The 15,645-nt window shown below is 42.0% G+C and overlaps 1 protein-coding gene across 4 annotated transcripts in view; it reads right to left on the reverse strand.

Moving 5' to 3' along the window:
• TRIO (trio Rho guanine nucleotide exchange factor) overlaps window positions 1-15,645 on the reverse strand; it is a 272,849-nt gene that overhangs the window by 181,083 nt on the left and 76,121 nt on the right. For all 4 annotated transcript variants that reach the window (XM_066626080.1, XM_066626079.1, XM_066626083.1 and 1 more), the window contains exons 3-5: window positions 11,875-11,989; window positions 5,384-5,576; window positions 3,693-4,205 (exon numbers count right to left, since the gene is read on the reverse strand). In XM_066626080.1, coding sequence (XP_066482177.1) covers window positions 3,693-4,205; window positions 5,384-5,576; window positions 11,875-11,989 — 821 coding nt within the window. The remainder of the gene's footprint in view (window positions 1-3,692; window positions 4,206-5,383; window positions 5,577-11,874; window positions 11,990-15,645) is intronic.

Consider the following 15,645-nt stretch of genomic DNA (forward strand, 5'->3'; position numbering starts at 1 on the left):
CATACATACAGTGCTTACAGTTCCCTTATATGAGCTTGGGACTGCTGTAATGCATATTCATATCTACTATCTGGATCCACAAGACTTGATCACTACCCACCTTACTAACTGCACACAAAATCTTCCTCAACTGTGGCTTAAAACCCTAGTGCTCAATTTGACAACATTTTGCTTCAGGAAGAGAAAGTGCTACAATTATGCACATACATCAAGATAAATGAACCTTAGGTACACATTACTATTCTCATCACATCTGGCTTTGAGGACTATGAAGCCAACAGAAAACAGCCTTCTCTGAATTTAGAACAGAATCTGCAGCAGTGCCCAGTTTTAAAGGACATTTCTAATTACAAGGATTTTTTTTTTTTTTAATTCAAATGACTGCCTGGCATTTGGGCCATTCATGGAAAAGCAAAGCACTGCAACAAAATGAACTTTGCTGAAAATAAGACAATCTAAAAAGCTCGACTGAATACAAGGTCAGGCATACCTAAACAAAAGCTGATTTGATAGCAAGAAATAAGCAAGAAAAATGAACTCCTGAACTTCAGCAGACATACAATTTGCTATAGATGTACAGGCAGCTCATTATGCAATCAACAGACAATCTTCCACATATTCAACTAGGCAAGCGGAGCTACAGCTTCACCGCAAGCCATGGAACATGGGACTTTTGTCCCACTGACTCCAGGTTCATTTTTTAAAAAGCAATTAAACGGTTAGCACTCCAGCTACTTAACAAAATGGCAATATAAATAGGAACTGCAGGCCCACTCGTGCACACGCTTTGATTAGGAATAAAACACCAAAAATGCATGTGCATGTGCTGTTGTTAACACCTTTTCCATGTTTAATCCTCCATGGAGTAAAAAATATGATGTCAGAATTGGCTCCTGTTATCTCCTGTTGTCACTGGCAAAGAGGATGAATCTTCTACTTCCTTATGCCTTTTCCCAGTCCCCGATGCATTGTAAATCTTGGGGAAAGGTCATGGTTTGAATGGAATGTGAGGACGACTTACATTCTAAGCTGAAAATCTTTCCCCCGTGTTAGGCTCCACAACAGTTAGATGTCCACCCGGAGCTCTTAGCTCTGCAGCTGACTGAGGAGGTCTATAAGCAGAAATACTGGAAGGCAGCATGCTACAGCTCTGGAGCTCTCTACAAAAAGGTAAATGCACTAAAAAGGTAGAAGCACTAGCATAAATACAAGAAGTGAAAGAATACATGTACGCTAAGAAAGCTAACTGTGGGCTCACCAACAACAAGCAAATAAGGCAGATGTCATTTTCTGATGGAGGATCTGGTGCACAAGCCAGCATATCCTCCGAGACAAGTTTTAACTTAAACTTTCCGGTAACGGATCTACTCTCTTTTACAATAAAAAGGGATTGTATGTTCTGTAAGGTTCAGGAATACACACACACAGGTGGTTGGGTTTTTTAAATTGTTTAAGGATTTCACCAAGAGAGCATTATGGTAATTTAGGACCCAATTAAAGTTAATGAAGAAATTAAATGGTGCAGGTACTAGTTACTGGGATCTAAAAGAAATCCCCCCCCCCCCACTTACATTAACAGAATTACTACTTTACCTTGATGTAGCAAGATGGTCAGGGACGTGCAAAGTGATTGATTATTTTTTTTAATGTATACCTCCTGAACACTTTGAATTAATGACATTCATTCAATAAGATATAAGGGGGTTGTGAGATTCCATATGAACTATACTGGAGACGGATACAGACCCCAGAAACTATTTCTAAATAGTTGTGCTGAGAATATTTGCTTATATCACAGCAGGTTACATTTCCATAGTTTTAGATTAAAAATTTCTATAGAGTTAGATTAAACATTTCCATAGTTTTAAATTGCAGCAGTTGCCCAATTAATTCTTTTTTGGGGGGAAAAACTATGACTAAATAAGATCTGATTAATGATGTGCCATTAAGAAACAAAGTATGGTAAAGGTAAATCAGGGACCTTATCCCCATCCTCAGTTTCATGTGTTTGTTAATTTTAGTCAGTCCATTCCGTAACACTGAAGCTATCATACACACAGGACCACAAAGAAACCATTGCACTGATGTTGGCCTAGGAGAATATCATGAATATATAGAGCAATTTAGTGACAAATAGTGCCATAAACGTATACTAGGAATTATGTAAAAAAAATCTAAGACACTTAGAGCAACAGCACTAGCGTAGGGATTGTTGCCATTACATTGCCATCGACAGTTGGGTTTCTATTAGCCTTCATTAAGCACATCTTTGACCAGCAGATTTTACAGACTCTGACAAAGGTATCCCATAACATTTTTGGACAGGGGATCCTCTCTAGAGAACGCCGGTTTGTTGGTAAAGAACAAAACTTATTAAGAGGATACGAATGATGAGAATGAAAAGATTCCAGCCATGGACCGACTACTGCAGGGTTTGGAAAGGAGGGCTGGAGGTATACTGCTCTGAGTAGGGCAAGTCATCACATACACTGGCACATGCACCCCCAAAATGCAGAACAGATGTGCCTTGGGTGGTTGTAGGGCTTGTCTCTCTCCCCTCCCACCAACCGAGAAAGTTCTGTGAATTTGGCATGCATGGTATGTGCAGTTTTCATGACACTGTCTTCTGGGGTCATAGTCCCCTGTCCTCGCTTGTTGTAGCTCCCAGTAGTTGTAGTATGAAGGAGGTGAGGCAGGTGTGACCTGCTTCCATAGGGTGGAACTGAATTGTGCTAAGGTAACGGACTGCTTCCCAGTACTAAAGAGCTTCCTTCTCTAGTTCTGAATGGGAAGGTTGCCCTGGAATAGTGCCCAATCAGTTCCCTGCCCCACCCATGAACTTTTATTGATTCTGGGAGAAGCTTTTTGCTTGAAAGCAGGGAGGGGAGCCCATTTTATTCAGAAAAGAATTCTCTTTGGAAGAAGCCCATTTCGTTGGTTGAAGAGCAGAAGTGCAGAAAATGTGGGGGGATGGGGTGGTTCCCCCCTGTGAAAGTCAAGGCTGGGAATCACAGTACGGTCTATGACCAAACCAGGAAATATCCTGCCCTGAGACGGGCAAAGACTTGGGTGGGGGGGAAAAGAGGACCTCTGGCCCCTTTTCAATGGCAAGTGCTGCTAAGACTACTGCAGGCCTGGGAAGTCTGCCAAGGCAGCACAGGAGGAAGGGCTGGTACAGCTTGTATCACAAAGAAAGCCCTGGACTGTGGTAAACATGTAGTTGCAAATCCTAAGTGAGTTGAAACCCATGGATATATTTTCCCATGGAATAAGTGCACACTTGGTTTGGGCCTGAGTCATCAATTGTCCATGTTAAAACAGCCACAGTTATTAACAGTCACCAAAATGAATTCCTTTCAAACCAGATAGTGTTTTCCATTAGGAACAGACTACGCAATTGCCATGAGGTTTTTAGGAGGTTCCAACTAATAAAACCATTTTGAACCCTTTTCCAGCAATGGCTTGTTTTGAGTTACAACTATGAATATGACTCCTGTTGGCCCCAAACTGGCCAACAACCTTAACCCCAAGGTTGGATGGCCAACATTCACATCCATCCAGCCTCAGGTTCTAAAAAGGGAGCTACCTGTGAGATTCGTGGCTGCAGAGTGCAATTAGGCTGCAATGCATATGGCCCTGCCTGCTTAAGTAGTTGCCATCCCTGGCTCAGAAAATGCTCTCACACACTTTACCTTTTCTGCATCTTGTTCAAAAAGCCTGAGCTGAAAGCACTGGTCCAGTTTCAGCTTCCGCACATGCCACATCTGATGCAGATGCTGTCGTGTCGAGTGCAGCCTGTCCAACATGGTGGATACTTTCGGCAAGAGGTTCTGTAGGTCAGCATTTCCAGACCCAGAGTTCTTTTTGGGGAAAGTCTCACTGCTCTGTATCCTCTGCAGGAGTTTTTGCCCTTCCAAGTCCAGATCCTCAATTGGGGCTTTGATGACTTTCTTCTTCAGCTGCGAGTGTTCTTCTATCATACTCCTCGCTGCCTCCAAGTCCTGAGGCAAATCCTTTTTTGCTAGTATATCTTGCAGCTCCTCCAGTCTGGACAGCATGTGTGTGGCATTGTTAATATAATCCTCAAAGGCAACTCTGATTTCTATCCATTCTTCATGGTTGTATTCCAAGCAGCCATCAAACTCCGGAGTTAACTGAGAAGGGTCAACGACTTTGGTAAGGCCTTCTAGAGACACCATATTTGTCTGAAAGGCATCAAAAATTAAATGTTAGCCATTTAGTCTGATGAATATAATCCACATTGCAGTTGTCTTCTAAAACCCGCAAGTTGTTTAGACAGTTCATGTACAAGATCATAACTAGGATCATCAAGTGTTTTATCAAGTTTCCATATTTAGAGCCCTCAATTTTTAGGTGTAAATGTGCTTCTTTCCATGCAATCTTCACAACAATCCTGTGAAGCAGGCTACGCTGAAATATAACCTCCTTTGGCCTAAAGCTACAGCTGCACAGGGTTTTGAACCCAGGTCTCCTTTGGTACAAATGATTCATGATCCCATTCACTCTGAATTTGAGCCCTTTTGTTACAAACTACTATTCAACGTCATTGCGAACCCTCAGTTATTACAACCCAAAACTAATTTTACTTCAACTCATTTTCATCTTTCTTTTATCCTTGAAGTAGGGAGAGGAGAAGAGGCGAAGAGATAATCCACCAACACAGGTGGTTAACACTAGAAATTACAAAAATTGCAAATTCAAGTTCAGAAATCAACCAACTCCTAGCCATCAAGAATCGAAGTTTTTTTTCCCCATAATACTTTTATTTTTTCCATAATACTTTTTTCCAAAAGTATATTTAAATAAAAGCAACTTGACAGCAACTGGAAAAGCAAACGGAAAAATTATGCTGCTGTATTTTGGCCAGGCTCTCTAAGAAAAGGAGAATTGGGGCCCTAGTGAGAGAAAGCTCTTGCCAATCTCTTACAATGGATGCAGCTTGAAGCAGAACCCTCTTTGCAGAATTCAGAGGGCAAATGGAAGGGAAAGGCACTTATAATATACAGTTTAGCTCATATTTTATGATTTATTATTCTAAGATCAAGATCACACCTACACAGATACAACTCCTCCTACATCTGAAAAAAAATTTAAAATATAAATTGGCCATAATTCTACAAACAGCGGTTCACATTACTCAGGTTGCCAAACTGATTGTGTGCATTACAAAAATGGTACATCTTATGAACAGTTACATCTTGGAATAAATTAAGTTCCCTCCATGTCTGTGAAACTGAGTCTACCAAGCCAAGTATTAGCTATATAAAGATTCCTGAAATAACAGTGTTCAAGAGATAGGTCACTCTTATTCCTGATACCCAACATTTTGAAGAAGTCATCCAACTGGGTCACATGATGTTACCTCAAATTCAAACTTGGAGCTGCCAAAGTTAGTCCGCTGTTTTTGCCAAAAGTTGTCCGGCTTGATTATCAGTGCAACATGAATGCAACAGGGAAAGGATTCCTGTAAGATCTTCAAAAGTGGTTTTATAGAGTCCCATTTAGATCCACGCATATCTACAATAACAGTGAAGCCTCGCTTACACACTTCTTCACTAGAAAGCAAATAAGACAGTAGTTAGGATGAGCACTGCCTCAAACTCCAGCTTGGCTACCCCACCTGCCATGTACTGTGTTTCCCTTCACAACTGCAGTCAAGGTTCAGTCACATGTGTGCCCATTATGCAGGGAAATAGCAAAATAGTGAAAACCCAACTGTACATGATTGCTGCACAGGAATAATGACAGTCAAAGTTCTGCCACAATTAAAGAAACCGCTACTGACTGTACAGGCCAGTTCACAAGCGGTTACAGACACGTATGATTGAAAAGGAGTTATGGTAGGCAGGAAAGATAGGCTGCATAACCCAGTTCTCTTGTTCCTTTTAAAAAGCAGAGGATGTGTGTGATCAATCTCAATTTGTGTGTGTTCAATTTGTGTGTGAATGTGTGTTCAGCCTCAAGAAATCCTTAAGATTTAACCTGATCCTTCCTTGGTCTGAGCCAAGAAAATTCTATGCCCCAATTACGCAAAACCATGACACGTGCTTTACTTAGCATAAGCCTGTTCAACTTGCCCAAGTCACCCTCAGGTTCATATCAGAGCCTACAATGTGTGAGGTGCTTTATAGAAGAAAAATGTGAACTGGGTGCTGCTCCTTTTATAATACAGGTTTTATTAAAAACAATAGAAGTTGCTGGAAATTAATCCAATTGAAGTTAATAATGACTAAGCACCACTGAAGTTGATGAGACAAGTTAGTTGTAATTAAGTGCTGAGAAAACAAGAGAGATTACACACATGTGAGAGTCAGGGGTAGAATGAAATCCTGGCCAAGACCAGCGGGCATTTCTACCAAACAGCCCCCCCACCTCGATTTGAAAACTTTTCCAGGCATTGCCCATATACTATATAATGGTTAAAATGTATCACATAACCTATGAATGACTATGTGAACCATTCGTTGGTCTTTGCATCAAGTCAGGTAATTCTTTCCTCCATATACGACAGATATTTGTGCTTGTTTCATAGACTTTCATTCTTTTACAGATCACCAGAAGTTGCATTTGATTTAACATTTTGACAGATGTACTACAATGCAGAAATGGCTAAATACAAACAGAGTAAGAAACAAGCAAGCAGCTAGTTGGAACCTTAACAGGCACAAATGGCATTCTGTTCACCTACTATGTGACATCCCATAAAAGATAATTAATCCATAAGAGAACCTTGACATGTCAAAGAGTTACACTGTAATGGCAGGGGGAGATAACATTAAACAAAAGGGTTTAATCGTTTTGTTTTTTTTAAGATTCATTGGCTGAAATCCTCTGCACACTTTCCTGGGAGTAAGTAACACGATGGAACTTACTTTTGAGAAGACATAGGATTGAGCTGTATGAAATTTTGAGAAGGCATAGGATTGAGCTGTATGAAATTTTGCAAGTAACTGGCAATTTATTATTATTAACTATTTATATACCGCTTTTCAACAAAAAGTTCACAAAGCAGTTAACAGAGAAAAATCAAATAACTAATGGCTTCCTGTCCCAAAAGGGCTCACAATCTAAAAAGATGCAAAAGAACACCAGTAGGCAGCCACTAGAAAAGACACTGCTGGGGTGAGGAGGGCCAGTTATTCTCCCCCTGCTAAATAAAAGAGGAGCACCCACTTGAAATAGTGCCTCTTACTCAGTTAGCAGGGGAATTTTGTTCCTTGTTGGAGAAGGCACAAAGCTAGAACTCTAGATGGACTGATATATTAAGTTACCATGGAGGGCTTAATTGAGGGTGAATTTATTCAAGTAGGTACACCTTCTGTTGATCAGTAAGTTATTTGCAGAACAGAAGATACTTGTTGAGGAAGTAATCAGCTGGAATGCATGCTGTTTGTTGCCATATTTGTTTTAACTTTAGTCTTTCCTATGCACAAAAATGTATTCCTATTACAAGATTAAAGAAAACAGTGAATTTCTGTTTGCTTTAATTCTCGTTTAAAAAAAACAACTCTCAACTCTCCAAACACAAGTTTTAATCCATTTAGGTTGCTAGGAGAAAACCTCTTTTGTTAAAGTGTGGTTATGGTAATTTAAATGTGTTTTTATTCTTTGTACACTTTTTTGAATACTGGGAAAGCAGCATGTATGTGCCCTAAATAAATAAATATGATCCTCAACAACAGCCAGAGATTGTGGCCATTTCCCATCAGCTCTACCCATGGGACACATGCTGTTCCACTGTTTTCTGAACAGACTCATTACCCACATCCTTCCATCCTTCTTTGTCTATACACCTTGGACTTTGTATACTTCTTTACCCCCATCACTGCTGCACCACTGTGATAGTAGAAAAGCTAGGAGCAGCAACTGGTGGCTTCAGGGCAAAACATCAGCTGACCAAATACTCAGAAGTCTTGCTTACATCTTTCAGTTGCTCCTATAGCTTCACTTTAATGTCTAGGCTAGGGGGAAATTAACAAGAATTCAGAGGAAGTGACATATCCTTGCTGCACATCTTCCCCTTCCCCAATCCATGCAGGGTTTTCAAGAGCACACAGGAGTGACTATGACACTATGGAGTGAACAAGAGAGAAGAGAAATATTCCAGTAACTGCAGGAGTTTACAGGAGCAGCAGGGCTGTGAATGAGGAACCAGGAAACTGGGAGATGCACTGCTCGTGCTTGGGGGAAACAAATATGACCACAGTGGTCAAAGGGAGTGGGCAACATGCTGGTTACCCCCTTCTCTGAAATGTCCTATAAACCAATCAAGTTCACAACAGCATGACATATTAAATTTTTAGGCATACAGGTCCTGCCTATTTATGCACGGATTTTTTATACACGGATTTGACTCAACACAAATGGCCACTGCAAATGAGAAGGAATGTGCTGATCCCTGGAGAAGGGGAAAAATGCACCCCTTTAAAATAAGTTTAAAAAACTGAACAGTCCTTCAACAATAGCCTTGTTAATGAGAGGGGGGGCAGCTGGCTGACAATCCATCCATCCTTCTCTCTCCAGCGGGCCCCTCCCTTCCTCCTGAGCACACCAAAGAAAGGTGATGCTTTGCATTGGTGAAGGGAGGGGCTGAGTGAAGGGCCTGGAGGACGACTGATTGATGGACTGTCTTCTTAAGGACACTTATCTTATTCAATCTTATCTTATTCAATGTCAGTAAGTGTAAAGTCATGCACATTGGGGCAAAAAATCAAAACTTCACATATAGGCTGATGGGTTCTGAGCTGTCTGTGACAGATCAGGAGAGAGATCTTGGGGTGGTGGTGGACAGGTCGATGAAAGTGTCGACTCAATGTGCGGCAGCAGCAAAGAAGGCCAATTCTATGCTTGGGATCGTTAGAAAAGGTATTGAGAACAAAACAGCTAATATTATAATGCCGTTGTACAAATCGATGGTAAGGCCACACCTGGAGTATTGTGTCCAGTTCTGGTCGCCACATCTCAAAAAAGACATAGTGGAAATGGAAAAGGTGCAAAAGAGAGCGACTAAGATGATTACGGGGCTGGGGCACCTTCCTTATGAGGAAAGGCTACGGCGTTTGGGCCTCTTCAGCCTAGAAAAGAGACGCCTGAGGGGGGACATGATTGAGACATACAAAATTATGCAGGGGATGGACAGAGTGGATAGGGAGATGTTCTTTACACTCTCACATAATACCAGAACCAGGGGACATCCACTAAAATTGAGTGTTGGGTGGGTTACGACAGACAAAAGAAAACATTTCTTTACTCAGCGTGTGGTCGGTGTGTGGAACTCCTTGCCACAGGATGTGGTGCTGGCGTCTAGCCTAGACGCCTTTAAAAGGGGATTGGACAAGTTTCTGGAGGAAAAATCCATTATGGGGTACAAGCCATGATGTGTATGCGCAACCTCCTGATTTTAGAAATGGGTTAAGTCAGAATGCCAGATGTAGGGGAGGGCACCAGGATGAGGTCTCTTGTTATCTGGTGTGCTCCCTGGGGCATTTGGTGGGCCGCTGTGAGATACAGGAAGCTGGACTAGATAGGCCTATGGCCTGATCCAGTGGGGCTGTTCTTATGTTCTTATCTTAGAGTCAAAAGGTCAGCAAGGCTGTTTTTAAATCACCAGAGCACAGAAACTTTGTTTTTTAAATTGATTTGCTATAGTGCGTTTTTTGCCATCCATGTGAGTGCTTGGAACGGAACCCAGGCGAATAATGAGGCTCAACCTATATAGCTTGATTTTTATAAGCAGTGACCTAAAAATGCAAAATGTATGGTGAATATCTGTTTATTGCATTCACAGTCGCTATCGTGCAAAGCAGCTTATAAATTTAAAAAACAACAAACATTGCAACATATTCACACTCAGACAATCAACACTGGTTGCAGCTTTTTGTTGACTGTCTGCTGTGCAGGAAACTAAGGGTTTATTGCTATAGAATGTGTGGAAAGGCTGTGTGGAAAGGTTCTCTAAAAATTCAGATGCTGAAATCAGTCCTTATAATGATAATTGCAGACACTAGAGCAACCATTTTCAACCACTGCGTCGTGGCACACTGGTGTGCTGCAAATGGTCCCCAGGTGTGCAACTGGAATTTGGGAGAGGGTCATTTATCAATAGGACCAATGGAGGATGTGAGCCCGCAGTGACAGCACAGTGTGCTTTGTCAATTGTCAAAAAGCTAATGGTGTGCCTTGACCATTTTAGTGCCTTGCCAGTGTGCCGCAAGATGAAAAGGGTTGAAAAAAATCACTGCACTGGAGTGTACTAAAATTCATGGCAGATCTGTCGATTTCAGTGGTATGCATACTTCAGTTAACACTGGCAATACAATTCTAAGCACAGTAATTAGGAACAGTTCTTGGTCTGCTCAAGGAAACATAAACATGAGGTTTCTCTTCCCCTGTCTTCCTGTTACCAAATGTCAACCAAGTAACATTCCATTTTAGCTTCCCAAGGCCTCCCAAAGATCAATCCCCTCTTAGTAAAAATGTCACTGTCATTTTGCTATCAACACAATGACATCTCACCTCTTGACCTTGCCCACAGAACACCAAAGCTCACTTTTCATCTTACATACCATCTGAACTTTACTATTTCATTCCATCCATCCTGCTCCTGGTCATAAAATACATCAGCTTTATTCAGCAGCTTGGACAGCTCTAGGTAAATGCTACCAATCCCCAAATTTAGTCTGGCACACAACTGACACCAAGTCTTTTGGAAAGCTCCAAAGTTCTGTAATTCATAAGAGGGGCACACGAGGGCCAGCTGGCCCTGAAGAGAAAATCCACACCTCACTCAATACCAACTGAGGGACAGGCAGGCCCCTGCTCAGATGTGAGCTATTTCTGGATTGCAAAGCATCCTTGCAGTGTCATGTTTAATACCATTTACAAGGCGCAAACTTTACCCTGTGGTTAATATTGAGTCATGCAACAAGATGCACTCTCCGGTGAACTTAGTGCCTTTTTCGTAAAAGCAGCTTCAGCTTTGAACGTGAACAAGGGAAAACGTGTTTACGTGTTATTTGCCCAAATAGCTCAACACAGTTCTCTGCCAAAGTTGCTGCTGAACCAAACACATCATGTCAGAATCGCATGTGCATCTTTTATAACCGCCACTTTCATCATCCTTATCTTTAAATTCAGATTTTCTTTCCTACTAAGCTCTTTGGCTTATACTATCTACACAATCATGGAAATGGTATCCCCAGATTGTAATAGTGCAGACAGCAGGTGTGGAGTTTCACAGTTCAATGAACTCTCTCATACTCGCATATAAACCCCAAAAGGCATATCAGTGAGAAATCTAGACTGAACCTTTCTTTCCAGACATACTATTTGTCTGCAAAAAGAGGGGTGGTTTTGGGGTAAGGAAGAATGAGATACACAAACCCTTCGACTCTCATCACTACCAAGGGCTACCTAAAGGGGGATAGCCCAGGGGAGGTTTCACATTAGATTCTATCAGATGAGCAAAACTGGCCTTTTAACCTGTACTCTGTTAGGAGAATCAGTAACACAGATTCAAAGCCTTTGGCTGCAATCCACAACTCCCTGTACATTCCCGTTAACAGTGACCACTCTGGAACACACATCTTTGTGGACTACTATTCTCACTGTGCTAAACATCAGCACTGCAAAGTAACTTTACTCCAAGGTCATTATGATCTGTTGCTTCTCCAAGCATTCTGAAGTCTCCAGGGCAATGTGCTTTGTTGCTAAGTTACCTCTGTTAAACAGAAGAGGAGGTTAGAGAAACATGAATTTGGTATGACTGCACATAGGTCTCTTAAGCCATTTTGCTGTGACCCGGTGATGCAAAGGACACAGCTTCAAGTCAGAACACATGAAAGATGTCCTTACCTAGGAATACAAGCTAGGTATGAAATGAGCCTCCTAAGGTCTTCTTGTCGTATTCTATCGTGATTGCTACGAGCTGGAAATGTTAGAATGGGGCCTCCACGCTTATCTCTCCCACCTGAAAAAGAAACATATTGAGTGCCAGCTGCAGTGTAGAGTGCGATAAGAGCTTCTGCCCCTGGGAGGGTTACAATATGACAGTATATATTTGAGAAGACAGCCTGACGTTTATGCAGGACCAGTTCTGCAGGTATGGTTTGCTCTCAATTTTTAATAAGTATCACCAACACACTTTAAAATTTTGTTTAAAACAAAATGAACATCACCAAAGAGAGACTAACAAGGTCTTATTTTTATCATCACCGACACAGGGTTTACAATGGCTATAAAAGTATGCATTTTGAGTGATCCCATTTTCTCCTCACCAGTGGACAACTCTCTGGAACATAACTTCTAGGAGTTAGGCCTAGATATGGGTTAGGTAGAAAAGAGTGCCTTGCCCAGGGCCAAGCAACAAGCTTCATGACTGAATGAAAATGTGAACTCTGGTCTCTCAGATTCCCCTTTAAATAGTTTATTTGTACCTATCATGTTGTTTACCTTCATTCCTTGCTACTCTCGCCCTGACGTCCTCTCTCTTAGCTAGGATTCCCCAATGTCAATTTTTCAACAAAATCCTGTTCATGTTTATTCAGATCTACTTAATAGGCATACACAGGGATGCTTTCTCAAACTGTAAGCTTCTCAGAAATAGGGATGTGTCTTTTTATGTTTATAAAACTCTGTAAAACTACAGGTATACTTACGGTGCTGCATAAATTTATATCACCCTCACCAATGCCACAATGACTCCACTCCCCTATAAAAGCTGAGAATGCCAACTTAACGACTCTTCACTGAAAAGTGACCTTTACAAAAACTGACTTGTTCTTTGAAGTCAGTTCAGAAAAAAAATCAATTCTGTCCCTCTTCTATAGCGTTTAGAACTGCATACAAGGGTTTCCCAGGTGGTCTCCCATCTAGGCTATGTCCAGGGCTAGACCCACTTAGAGTTTCCAGAGAAGCAACTGCATCAGGTTCTTTCACTCTGTTCTCTGGGCTTTTGAAAGAGACCCATGGTGCTTATGACAAATACCACTTTATGGTTACATTCAGCTATATCTGCTGAGGATGGTGCTGAGTTATAATCCAATAACCACATTTGATTTACGGTGGTCCAAAACGACCCAAGCCTTCCCTGAAATCTCTAAACCCCAGCATGCTCCATGACACCCGGTGGCAGTGAATATACTATTCATATGGAGGTCCCCCAACACCTTCTGCTCATTCCAGCATGGACACAATCATCTTTGTCGCCATCATCCCACTTTCAGTATGCTGCACAAAAGTGGGAAAGATTTAAACAGATTCAGCGCGCAATCTTAACTGTGCCCTGGGCAAGCACAAGTCCCTTGGGCCAGCCCAGGAGGGTCACAAGCATATCGTAAAGCACGTTTGTGCCTCCTTTGGAGAAAGCCGCACCAGTGCAAGGTGGTATGCCGGCTGTCTGTGGCAGCGGCAGCAGGTGAGTCTGCAATGGCTGAGCTCAGCTGGCATGGGGATCTGGGGGGGAATAAAGAGAGCAGAGAGGAGGTGGAGAGGAGACATTCGGTGGGAGGGTGGGGAGTGGGAGGTGGGGCTAGGATCTGACAGTTATGCCAGATCCTAGCCCTGTTCCCAGGCAGTACAGAGCAGCTCCAGGTTGCCCTATTCTGTGCCACCTCATCAGGTGGTGCAGATTCCAAGTAGATTCATTGGGGTTGCTGAGGCTCTCTCCGGGGTAACGGGGATTTTTTACCCCTTGCCTCCGGCTGAGCCTCAGCCAGTCCCAAACTTGAGCTGGATACAACGCAGGCCTGTAGACCTGCCTGTTCCAGGGGAAGTTAAGATTGCGCTGCCTGAGGGGCACGAGGATGCCTGTGGACCTTTTTGCATCTCCAATGATGTCCTGTTAAAAGGGGTGGGTGGTTTTCAGATTAAATTTAGGATTTAATTTAGCATCACCAGTACCAATATTACTTTGCCATGTAAGTAATGTCAAGGGGCATTTTATGTTGGCTCATTATTTAAAGCCACTGTGCTAGGACGATGGCACTAGCATAACATCCATGATGAAATGCTCCAAGTAATTTCACCAGTAGCATTAATTCCTGTAACTATGCAGTAGTTATTACTAATAGCGCGATAGTAAACACACCTCTAAATGGTATCGGAGTTTGTATATCGTGGTCTGATGCCCTCCCTCCGCCACACAAACTCTTGTAGAAAAATATATTTTATTACTGGATTTAAGACTATAAGACAATATGTCTGCTGTTTGGAATGCCTATTTAAGCAGGTAAAAACAAGCGTACCTTAAACATGCACAAAGCACCTCTCTCACTCTCACAACTGAACTGTCATTATCATCCCACACACATCTTGGATTAACGAGAAAGGATTTCAAAGCAAAAGGGTGCCTTTTCCAATTAGGCTCAATTTCAATTCTCCAGTTTAGAAATTAAGTACTGCCTATATAGGCATAATACTGTATACTCAGTATCAACAAAGTTGAGATCTCATGTATCTCAAGGTAATAGTTAATCATAGATGGGAAGTTAACCAATTAGGTGAAGGATCGCAAAATGCTACCTAGTATTCCAGACACTAATACTGGCACATTGCTGCATTGAAAATTAGCAAGCCCCTGATGGATTCTTTGTCCCTAATACTAGCAACTGTGGGAAAGTCTAGATCTGCTTTTGCCCACATCCAGACATGTTAAGAGCCGGTCTGATCAACAAGATTCGGCTTCTTGCCACTCAAACCTAGAAGTGACACATGCATCTCAAGAACTGAGTAACCAGAAATCAGAGAAGGGGGAAAACAAGTGAAATGAATCCAAAGGCATCCCTGGTGTGGAAGCAACCTCACAAGTAAAAGGCGATAAATGACGAGATTTGCACTACCCATGTCTATGGGAAAAGAAAACGAGCATCAAGTGATTGATGAAATGTGTTAGAAACAAAAGAAACTTCATTTACTTTTTGATGAATTCGTGACAGTAGGTATTCAGTGAAGCTTTAGGATAATATATTTTTTGCAACCTTTAAACAAATACTACCAAAAAAACAAAACCACACACTCCAAAATTTGGAGTTACCTAGGAGGTGCCTAATTTTAATGGTACTTAAGAGTAAGCAGCTGGTAACTTGCTGCTACATGTAGCTGAAGATGGCTACCCTAAGCCATAATGAAACTCGTGTGTTTGGCTTTGGGCCCCATTATTCCAGATTTGTGGCACTGAAGTATGCACCGGAGTTCCTAGTGCTGGGAAAACAGCTGCTGCTATTGACACAAATGACTGAGGGGTTCTCTAGGCATGCATTCACTAGTTGCAACACATTAATTTTGCAGTGAATGTGAGAATAACTGCCCTCAAGGTTCCAAGTGCCAACAGAAAAGCATAAGAAAATTCTCAGTTGGGAGAGAGGAACAGGATCTGTCCCTGAAACTGACGAACAAGCAAGAGTTTCACAAGGTCTGGTCTTTGCAGCCAACTCTGCTCCAGTGATTGCAAACAATTTACAGGGGGACCCTGTATCCGCGGATCCATATCCACAGTTTCTGCAATTTCATGGATGCCCCCCCCCGTGCACCCATTAATTAAAGACTTACCTAGATTCTTGCCTGGACCGTCCAGAGGTGAGGAGAGTGCAGGACAGCTGTTCCCATAGTTTTGGAGGGCCCACGTCT

This window comes from Tiliqua scincoides, chromosome 4, assembly GCF_035046505.1.
Source record: "Tiliqua scincoides isolate rTilSci1 chromosome 4, rTilSci1.hap2, whole genome shotgun sequence".
In the NCBI taxonomy this organism is placed as follows: Eukaryota; Metazoa; Chordata; class Lepidosauria; order Squamata; family Scincidae; genus Tiliqua; species Tiliqua scincoides.